General features: G+C 52.3%; 1 protein-coding gene and 1 gene segment (V, D, J or C); both read right to left on the reverse strand.

The window, feature by feature from the left end:
• Positions 1-1,006: 1,006 nt before the first annotated feature.
• On the reverse strand, positions 1,007-7,181 carry LOC105822368 (immunoglobulin omega chain-like). Its single transcript, XM_012659351.1, has 3 exons — positions 7,114-7,181; positions 6,660-6,991; positions 1,007-1,018 (listed from the first exon to the last, which is right to left on the reverse strand). Exons 1-3 carry the CDS (start codon positions 7,157-7,159, stop codon positions 1,007-1,009), a joined length of 390 nt encoding a protein of 129 aa, XP_012514805.1. The 5' UTR covers positions 7,160-7,181.
• Positions 7,182-9,907: 2,726 nt separating this feature from the next.
• LOC105822369 lies at positions 9,908-10,427 on the reverse strand. The segment is given in 2 exon segments: positions 9,908-10,245; positions 10,370-10,427. Coding segments are annotated over 2 exon segments (384 nt in total).
• Between the last annotated feature and the right edge of the window lie 211 nt (positions 10,428-10,638).

Consider the following 10,638-nt stretch of genomic DNA (forward strand, 5'->3'; position numbering starts at 1 on the left):
AGGGGCCTTCCCTGGCTGCTGCTGATGCCACGCAATGGTGTAGCCGCTGTGCGCACTGCTCAGGGTGCAGGTGAGCTTGGCCGAGGCTCCCGGGGAGGCAGATGCAGAGGGCGGCTGAGTCAGCACAGGCTGGGACAGGGACCCTGGAAACACAGACACGCATTACGTCCTGGAGGAAGGACAAGAGGGAAGGACAGTGTGGCATGGGTTGGGAGGTGGTGTCAGTGAGCTGGGGGTCAGGATGCTGGGGGCCGTCCTGACCTGTGCAGCGCAGGAGGAGGGTGAGGAGGAGGAGCGGAGCCCAGGCCATGGTGCAGACACCCCAGAGCTCTGCTGAGGGTGACAGGCTGCAAGTGTCCCTTATCCAGCCTCCAGGCCCAGAGGAAGGAGAGGGGCCCCGCATGCAAATGTGCTGCTCCTCCCCTGCCCTCCAACCCCCCCTGGCCTGTGTGCAGCCCCAGTGGCTGGGTGTCATTTATGGGAGGGGTGTCTGGGCTGGGCCTGGCCTGAGGTTCCCCAGGGTCCCAGATTGGACCCAGCTGCTGGCCCCAGTGACCCCTAAGCAGAGCCCAGGTTCAAGTATGTGCTTTCCCAGCTGAGCCCCACAGAGCCTTCAGTGAGAGGCCCACAGCGCCCCCTGCTGCCCAGGCCCAGGTACAGTGTGTCTGTGACCAGATGCCAGGCAGTCCTTACAGAGTCTCCTGTCCCCACCAGGGCCTTGACCACTGCCCGCTCCCTGCCCAAGGACAAATTGAGGTCCCACCTCTGGGCAGCTCCTACCACGTGTCAGTCTTTAGTTTTCTATTTCTGCCTTATCAGTGGGAACAGGACACACAACCCACCCCACCCTAAAAAGGGAAGGGGCGTCCCCAACACAAACCGTCCATGAAGCCACTTCCCAGGCTGCCCATGAAGCAGGTGTCTCCCTCCCCACATGAATCCTCAGGAGGTCACACACAGGGACAGAGTGGGAGTGTCTGGAGGACAAGTGAGCAGGCTTGGAGACTCACTGGGTTCCCTGGGGGATGAGGACAGACCCAGGGAGGAGAAGGGGAAGGTCCCTGAGTGATCAGAAAAGGGAATCAGCTCACTGGGGGCTTCTGTTTAAGTGCACGGTCAGAGAAGTTCAAGAGAAATAGATGTGAGTGAACGATTCCAACAAAATATATTTTAGAAGTCCACAGCTTTTCTTATACAAATATTGTAGTAATTAGCTGAGGGGCTCAGAGGAGAGAAGGGAAGGGGAATGAAGGAGAGAGACCCGAGGGTTGAGAAGGGAAGTCGTGAGTCAGAGCCGGGAAGGGGAGGGCAAGGACGGTCCCCACTGTAGCAGGGACTGGAGGAGAAGCCAGTGGGGACATTGGGAAGGAGCCAGGGGGTGGTTGGGTCGAGGGAGGTTTGGGGTGTGTTGTTTTCATTTGTTTTGTTTCCTGAAGAAGGTGGAGCCCATCCCAGCTCCTCAGCTCCCCTCTCTGGTCCTCTCCCTGCCTGGACTCGGGGATCCTTCCGTGATCAAAACCCTTTAGTTCCCTCTGTGACAAGTTTCTCATTAGTCTCTATTTGCCAGTGGCTTTCCTTCTTCTTTGTCACCATCCTCATATACTTGGTGATACTAAAGCACACGTGCCGATGTTGGGGCCGGGTCCCCGAGAGAGCTCGGGCAGCTTTGCCCCCAAGGAGGGAAACTGAGAGCCAGGCGAGCATCCAGGAGTGTTTGCTGTTTGTATCATAAATTAATGTCCTGGGGACTTGGCCAGACTTCTGCGGGATCCCGTGTGAATAGTGACATTGGTGACTGCCCCAGCATTGGAGCCACAGGTAAGAGTGAATGTCCCTCCGGGAGACACTATAGGAGGGCTCCTGAGTCACCACAGACTGAGAACAGAACCCTGGAGCCCGAATGACACATGTGTTAGGACAGAGAAGGAGGACAGGGGGACCCCTTCAAAGGTCTCTGAAATCTCTTTGTACCTGGGCAGAGAGTGAGGAGGGAGAGGACTCCTGGCCCTGGTGTGGCCTTGCCAAAACTCCTCTAGACCCACAGCTGTTTGGGGACTCTGGGATGGTTCCTGTGTCTCCTCCTCAGCTCCCTGGGAGAAGGGTGTGTTTGCCTCATGCTTCGTGCAGATATGAGACTTCACCATCACCACCAGCACCACCGGGTTCTGTGTCTTTGGCCCAGGGGGCAACTGTGTTGTCAGGGAGCTTGGGATGATGTCAGCTCCGAGTTTGTCCCTTGGGAGGAATCAGCTGCTGTCACCTCTAACTCAGGCCAATGAGCAGGGGCCCAGGGACCATTAAGTATGAACCATTTGAGTTTGTTTCAGGCTTAGCTCAGCTCTGAGAAGATCCACAGCTCCCCCCGCTGGGCTGCGATAAATATGGCTGGTACTTTCTCTAGTTGTGTTAAATGTCTCCTCCAACGCTGGAATTTTAGTTTCATTGTCACTTGTACTTGAGCTTCTCCAAAGAGATTTTGTGTTTTAATTTCATTTACATTTTTTTGGTCTTATAATTTATATTTACTTTGCTTTAATAACTTGTGATTTTTTCTGAGATTTACTCCTTTTTCATTTATTTCAAGCATATCAGAAATAGCTCATCAGAGGAATTTCATGGTTGCTGACTTAAGTATGTGAGCCACATGGTTTCATCCCCGAGATCGTCTCAGTGTCTGTGTCTGTGGATTGTCTTTTCCTCACTCACATGGTCATTTTCCTGGTTCTTGATATGACACGTGATTTTTTTTGTATTCAAGACATTTTGGATATTATGAGACTCTAGAGGTTTTGTCAATAGTCTGGAAATAGCACCTACTTTTGGTTTATTGTTTTTTTCTGTTAATTTTGCTTTGGCCATTGTAAGGAGAAATGGGATACATTGTCCTCTGTGAGCATTTAGTTTTGGATTTTGCCATCAGTCAAATCATCCTGGAAGTGAGTCCCCTGCAGTCTGCTTTCCATCTGCTGAAACGGTCCTGAAACCTCCCATCTCTCTCTTCCTGTGTCATAATCTTTGTCTTTGACGTTGGAAAAATGTGTCCCAGTGATACTTATGACTCGAGGAAGGGGAAATGCACTTTTGATGTGAAATGACGTCTTTCACCAAATCAGCTCCCCACACCCTTAGTGACCTGCATCCTGCATTTCTTTTCTGGAAACTTCAGGGCTGCAGGATGAGCCATATGAGGTCCCAACATCCTGCCCTAATGATCTAACTGTCCCCAAATCTCACCCCAGCCCTGTGAATATTTTCTTGCCTCCACAGGTTGAAATAACGTCACGTCTTCTTTGTGGGCGATTGGAGGGTCCTCCTCCCTCCAGCAGTGAGTCCCCTGGGAAATCTCAGAGCCTGTGACTGGGAGTGTGAAGGGACAGGGGCTTCCTGCTGGCATAATATAAACTGTGTTCAGTAGCAGTGTTAGGGGACCTGTGCTGGGCTGTGACACACAAAATGGCACTGCCAGCCTGGGCTGCTGACCCTCCTCCCTCTGAGTAGCTCTCAGCAATCAGCAGGTGCTGGAGCAGAACTGCCCATTGCCAGGAGAAACAGCATCGCAGCTAAAGTAGGAGACTCCTCACTATTCCAGACTCCGCAAAATCGGAAGTCGTGAGTCTCATAATCAGAAATCTGATAAAAATATACTGGGTTGGAATTGTTTGGTGTGAATATAATGGACCATTTAAAAACATTTTGTCTTAAAAATCCCCTGTGGAACAGAAGGCACAGCACACATGTATCTTTATCTTAATGGACTCCATTTTTATCTAGTTCATCCATGAATTTATATTCAGTATAAGTACTGATACCATGTTTGCGTTTACATTTTGCTTTATCCATCTGGGCTTCATTGCTTTAATCCTCTTTTCTCACTGTTTTTCTTTTTTTCCGTGATTTGAGTATTTCCACTGCATCATTTTACACTTGGTAGCTATTTACTTTCACATTCCGTGACTTCAGGGGTGACTGCAGACACTGCCACATGCCACCTCGTCTCCTTAGTGCCCACATGCAGTTCATGCTGGGCTCATTTCCCTGCAACACAGACCGTTACAGAGGTTTACGCAATGCCTGTCCTGTGTGACAGTTATTACTCGCAGATGTTGTACGTGCCCATATGTGTGAACTATGGAAACTGTTAAAACTATTCTTTCTTCTGGGGGTGGGTGTGTGTCTGACATCAGCGTACCTTTGAGGACCCAGCACATGTCCTTCTCCCTGTGCTGTGTCCCTGCAGGACTTTCAAGGGAGGGCCTGGCAGGGCTCCATCACTTCTGCACAGAGGAACTGCAGAGACTCCCTGCCCCTGTTTTCCAGAGGTTTCTCTCATCCCTTTAGCCCCTTCACCTATGTGGGCTGGAATTCAGCCTCTGTTTTCAAAGGGCCTGGTGGTGACTTAAAACCCTCAATCTCCACTTTGTGGTAAATGTTAAAGGGAATTGACTTACACTGAAATGTATTTCAGTTTCCTTTGGGGAAATCAAGTGTCTTTTCTTTGTTTCGTCTATTCTAAAGTCTGCACCTTCCTCCTGGCTGGTGTCCTTGTGGTGACCCTGTCACCCAATCTAGGGGATGTTCCTGCTCCATTTGTGGACAATCACAGGAACCCACAGACTTCAGGAGGTACCGCAGGTGAACACAAGAGCTGGGATGTGCACGAGTCTCCAATTTGACTTCACAAAACTCAACAGCTTTTCCCTGGACCATAAGGTGACCACGCTCACTCCTAACCACACAGCCATGTTGAGACATGGACACAGACGCACAGCAAGGCCACATGCCCAGACATCTGGGATGACCAAGGGCACTTTCCACCTGATCTGCCTGCCCGTGTGGCAATGACCAGGCTGGGATGTTTTAGTCCTATTAGCTGAGTATTAAGACTGGCTGGATAGAAATTCCCAGATCCAGGAAAGGGCCTCAGAACCTTGGTCCTGGAATGAGAAATGGCTGCAGAAATGTCCCCTGAGCCTGGTGTTGGTCACTAGAGGTGAAAGAGGGTCTATGGTTGAGGATGGGGGATCAGACAGGAGACTGTGCCTCATTGCCCTGGGGGGCAAGTGTCCTGGGTTAGCCCTGGGCTCCTCCCACATCCTGCACAGTAATCATCACCCTCATCCTCACACAGGCCCAGAGTATCTCAGGGGCCCCAGTGGCCAGGACAGAAGCAAGAGAGACTATGTGGAACCTGGCAACCACCTAGTGTCACGACCCGGGGCTTCCTCCTGGGAGCCAGTGGGGCCAGAACATCCTGTTCCCCCAACTCTGTGGCTCATTCCAGTGCAAGAGGAGGTGATGTTACTCCCAGGTGATGGGCAGCTGAGTGAGCACAGCACCTGCAGGAGGTGGGACCAGCAGGGAGAGGTGCAGAGACCTGTGAGCACAGCACAGGGCCCCCTTGTGGTGGGCAGAGCTGGGGAGGGAAGCCTGCAGGGCCTCAGCGCCTGGGCCTGGGTCATGTTCCAGGACAGTGAGGAAGAGGGTCCCAGCACAGGATGGGGACAGCCCATAACTCTGCCCTTATGATACAAAGGAAAGACAGAGCCGCCATGAACCTCTTTCCCTGCTCCATTCACAGAGCGAAGTCAGAGGCACTTCGTCCAAATTGGCATCATTGTCTTTGCCTTTCTGGCATTTCCTGGGTCCTGTTGTGTGGAACATTCTATAGTAATTGTTGGGGGATGGAGAAGGCTTTGCCCTTGGTCCTACCAAAGTTTGGAAAGGTCTGAGCCTCCAGAAACCCCCAAAATGCATCCGATCCCGCTCTATACCCCCCACCAAGATCAGACCAGCAGCACCAGTGTGGGGAGGGACATACCCACACATTCTGGAACAGATGTGGCAGCCAGTAGGGGGCTTGCACTTTGTGAGAAAGGTGTTGTATTGCCTGTGCAGGGATTCTGGATGCAGGTTCCACTTCCACCTCTTGGAAATACTGTCAGAAATCTTTAAATCATGAGGATGTCCTCTCCTCTAAAGGACCTTTTGGGTGATTCTCTTCAAACAGGTTGCAGGTCATGCATTGCTCCATTGGTGGGGGTGGAGGGAGTCCAGACCACATCCCCTCAGGTGCGCACTGCAGGTGACAGCACAGACTCAGCCCAGCAGCGCCCAGCCCCGGCCTGCTGCACCCACACTCTGCCCATCAGCCTCAGAGCAGTGAGTCCTGCACCTGGTCTCAGCCTCTGCCCTGACCACCTTGTCTGGTTCCCCTAACTTCATGCCAGTTGCCCACACCTCCCCTTCCTCACACACCAGCAGGTCACATGCACCCAGAACAGCATCTCCCAGGACTATAATCCCACTTACATCTTTTCTTAGACCTTCCACCCTGAGCTAGGCATGCCCTGAATGAAATATGTTTGGTCTCCTACAAAGTCTCCATGGAGAGATTTTTATCTTAAATAAGGAATTTACACTACAACGTGCACAGGGTGAGAAGATTTGAGCAATGGGTCAATAAAAAAGTTGAATTGAACAGCAAGATATAACATTCTCAGATTTATTTGTCCAAGAAAAATCAGGTACTGGTAGAATGTCTGACAACAGAAGTCACCCCCTGAGCTAGACTTCGTCAGAGCCACCAGCAAGAGGGGACTGTACCAGGCCAGGAGAATAGGGAGAGGCTTTTGTCTCACTTCCCCATGTGACTGGAGTACTGTGTAAGTCTTAGAGCTGCCATCCCATGTACTACAGTAATAGTCAGCCTCGTCCTCAGGCTGCAGCCCAGAGATGTGCAGAATCCCTGCGTTGGCCGAGGCATCTTTGGAGCCAGAGAAGCGGCTGGGGACCCCGGAGCCCTGGTGTTTACTTGAGTCTGAGTAGTAGCTCAGGAGGTACCCGGGAGGGCTCCCTGGCTTCTGCTGGAGCCAGTTTACCCTGTAACTACCAACACTGAAGCCACTGCTTAGGGTGCAGGTGAGTCTGGCTGATGCTCCAGGAGACGCAGAGAGGGAGGGCGGCTGAGTCAGCACAGGCTGGGACAGGGAACCTGCAAAGAGAGACACTCATTGGTGCTGGGACAGATTCCAGGGTGAAGTTCTTCGTGGGTCTTAGACAAAGGGGCTGACACAGGATGGAAACTGAGACTCAGTTTGCAAGGCCTGTCCTCACCTGTGCAGTGAGAGAGGAGCACGAGGAGGAGAGGACCCCAGGCCATGGTGGACACAGCCCCTGGTCCCCACAGTGGGGCTGGGCTGCCCCAGGCCTCCTTTTGTCCCCACCCTCTGCAGAGGAGGGGCTGCTCATGCAAATGTGTTTCCATCCAGGGACTGCCCAGCCCCTCCCTGAGCCCTGGGCTGGAGCTCAGCTCTCACTGCTCACTGAGGAGGAGGGAGCTTTGCTTTGCCCCTTGGGGGAGCCCGGGCAGGAAGCACCTGCTGGGACCATACAAAGAGCCCTGCTTAGGGGACTGTGCCAGACCAGAGAGGACACAGCTGCTGAGACCCCATCAGTGATCACAGGGCCCAGCCCTCAGGGCCAGGCTCCTTGGAGTAAATGGTCCTCCCTGAGCAGCTGTGTAGGGACCACAGGGCAGTCCCCCAGCGCCCCCTGCTGGTCAAAGGCACACACTCCCCATGGCCCAGAGACCTGAGAGCCCAGCTGGTCTCTGCAACAACCAGTCAGTGTCTCTGGTCACACAGACCCATGGGCTGACTCCCACATCCTGTGATTCCAGTTCTGATGCTCTGCGTGTCTTGCTGTAGTTTCTTACTCCCAGAAGGAATCCTGGACTGCGAGAGCTGCAAGCATGCATCTAAATGACAAGTTAAGGTGCTAAACCCCTCACAGAAAATGCCGCAAATATTTGACTTCTTGGTATATCATTTAATGTATGCATATAATTTTTCTGTTTCATGATCAATAAATATTTCTGTGACAACTAATATAAATCTTATTAACTAAATTTACTGAGTTTTGTTTATATTCCCAACTTAAAAGGAGATATATTAGTTAAGAGCTCTTCAAACATCCAACAGTGCCCACCAGGAACCCAGGCCACGTCTCCTCACAGGTCTGCTGGGCCACCCACTGGGGCAGTGAATGGGCAGCAGGAAGCTCACAGGCTTGTGTTTTCTGTCCCCATGGGCCCACACAATGCCGTCAGCGAGTCTGCTGTCCTCTGCTGAATAGTGACGATCAGAACTATCCCCAGGCTGAAGCCCAGGGATGGACAGGGAGGCCACCCAGCCTGGCCTGGAGCCAGGGAGTCTCTCTGAAGTCCCTGCAGACAGTTGTTCCTGAGGACCAGGAGTTTGTGGACATGTCCCAGGAGCTGCTGCAGTTGAGCTGAACCCTGGCTGACATTTTGCTGTCTCCCGTGCAGACGTTCGTGAGCATCTGTCCTGGGGACTTGGTCACTGAGGGAGGCTGAATCAGCCCCACCTGGGCCAGAGACACTGGAAGTTGGGGGGATGAAGAGGAGAATGAGACCAGTGAAGGGGGCCAGGCAAGAGAGGTGTTGGGGCACCCATGGAGACTCTAACCAGGGCCGCTGGGCTGTCACCTCTGCAGAGAGTAAGGAGGAAAAACGGGCGAGGGGCCAGTTGTGGGGCACGTGGTCAAGATATCCGCATCCCAAGACTCCACGAGGGACAGTGTCCTCCTCTAATTTTATTTCAGTATCTACGAATCTCATTGGGGGAGAATTTCCCAACTCAAATATGCCCCTGCACCTGCCCACCGTGCAGTTCTAGGCAATGTCCACATCGCATTGCAGTGATGGGTGAAGAGCTCACCTGAATCAGACCCCCTGGGGTGACAGAACCTGGCCCTTGATGGACAAGGGTCCCAGGGTGTCCTGAGAGCTGTAGAGTCGCTCTGTGGGGCTATCTCAGAGGGTGAGTGTGTCTGGTCCCGCCAGCTGGGAGCCCTGTCAGATGGTCGAAGGGAGCTGAGCTGCACTGAATTTCCCGAGCTTGATACGAAGAGCCAACATCCACCTTTTAGAGACTAAATGAAAATTAGGGAGAACCTCCTCACTCCTCCACAGGCGAAGGCCAACCTCTGTGAATTTACCCATTATGGATATTTCTTAAAAACGCAGTCGTGCAATATCTGGATTTGGTGTTTGGCTGCTTTTTATAAGTATATTTTTACAAGGCCCATCCATAGCGAACACGTATCAGAACTTCATAACTATTAATGGCTTGATGGTATTACCTCGTGTGGGAGATGGATCTATTGTGCCTCTGTGGGCATTGTACGGAGATATTAGTCATCACTACACACCCAGTCTTGGCTAAAATTGCCTCACACACCGGTTGGGGTTTCTACACCACTGGATAACACAGTCTTTGACTTCATTTTACTTAAAATACTATTCAACCAGGAGAACAATTTTGAGCTCAGTGACATTGTTTTGCCTAGCAAATGGGAACCAGAAACAGAGATTAAAACAACCTGGTCCCGTGTCCAGCTGGATGGTGTCCACATGATGCAAAGTCAGAGGATTGCAGATGTCTGAGGACAGGCCTGTCACTGAGCGGTTTCAACCAGAGCTGACCTTGTCCTCCAGGCTGGGGACATTTGGCAGTGTCTGGAGACAGTTTTGTTGTCACAAATGAGGGGGGAGTGTTACTGGAGGGTAGAGATGCTACTAAACATCTTCCAATGTGCAAGACAGCTCCCGACACAAAATGTCTAGTTTTGCCTTTCAGACACATTGTTTGAAACTCAATCGACCACATGGGTTTACCATTACTGGTTGACCATAACTGGTTGACGTCTTAGAAGATAAGCCGTCCAGATGTGGAAGATGAAATTGATACACTGAAGGAAAATATGAGAAATTGTGAGAGACCAATTCCATCTCAGGCATCCAAGAGGGACGGGGAAGAGCCGCACACCCTGGTGGGGACAGGCTGAGGGCAGAGCCAGGGCCAGGATGCTCTGGGGAGTTTTTGTCTCACTTCCCCATGGTCTGGAGCACTGTGTGACTAGCACTGCTATCATAGGACTGACAGTAGTAGTCGGCCTCATCCTCAGACTGCAGCCCAGAGATGGTCAGGGAGGCAGAGTTGGAGGAGCTGTCGATGGAGCCAGAGAACCGATCGGGGACTCCAGAGGGTCTTTGGTTATCATCATAGATAACAGTGGTGGGGGCACTGCCCGGGCGCTGCTGGTACCAGCTCACATAGTTATCCCCAATGTTACCGCTGCTTCGGGTGCAGGAGATAGTGACCTTCTGCCCTGGAGACCCCGACACAGAGCTGGGCTGAGTCAGGACAAAGTTGGCCAAAGACCCTGCAAAGAGGGAGGGACACAGAGATCAGTGACAACAGACCAGACCCTGTTTCAAAGAGGAGGGAGAGATCATCACCCCAGGTGACATCCAGGAGCCCTCCCTGAATTCCCTGCAGGCAGCCACCTGTGCAGTGAGCGAGGAGGGTGAGGAGGAGCGGAGCCCAGGCCATGGTGGGGACACCCCAGGCTCTGCTTCCTGAGCTGACAGCCGGGACTGAGCCCACCAACCCTCCTTATCTGTCATTCTGAGCCTCAGGGTGGGAGGTCTCCATGCAAATTTCTTCCTTTCTGGAAGCTGCACAAGCCCCACCTTAGACTTCACACTAGCTGTGGCTGCGAGATGGAGACAAGGTACCAGGGGGAGGGCTACACCACACGGAGGGCGGAGTAACC

Source organism: Propithecus coquereli, unplaced genomic scaffold (assembly GCF_000956105.1).
Source record: "Propithecus coquereli isolate 6110/MARCELLA unplaced genomic scaffold, Pcoq_1.0 Scaffold606, whole genome shotgun sequence".
NCBI lineage: Eukaryota > Metazoa > Chordata > Mammalia > Primates > Indriidae > Propithecus > Propithecus coquereli.

Bases quoted from the DNA above. Each gene is read 5' to 3' on its own strand.
- LOC105822368 (XM_012659351.1), bottom strand. From the start codon at position 7,159: ATGGCCTGGGGTCCTCTCCTCCTCGTGCTCCTCTCTCACTGCACAG. The intron at 6,992-7,113 runs GTGAGGACAGGC...CTCTCTTTGCAG, and splicing joins GCTCCTCTCTCACTGCACAG to GTTCCCTGTCCCAGCCTGTG.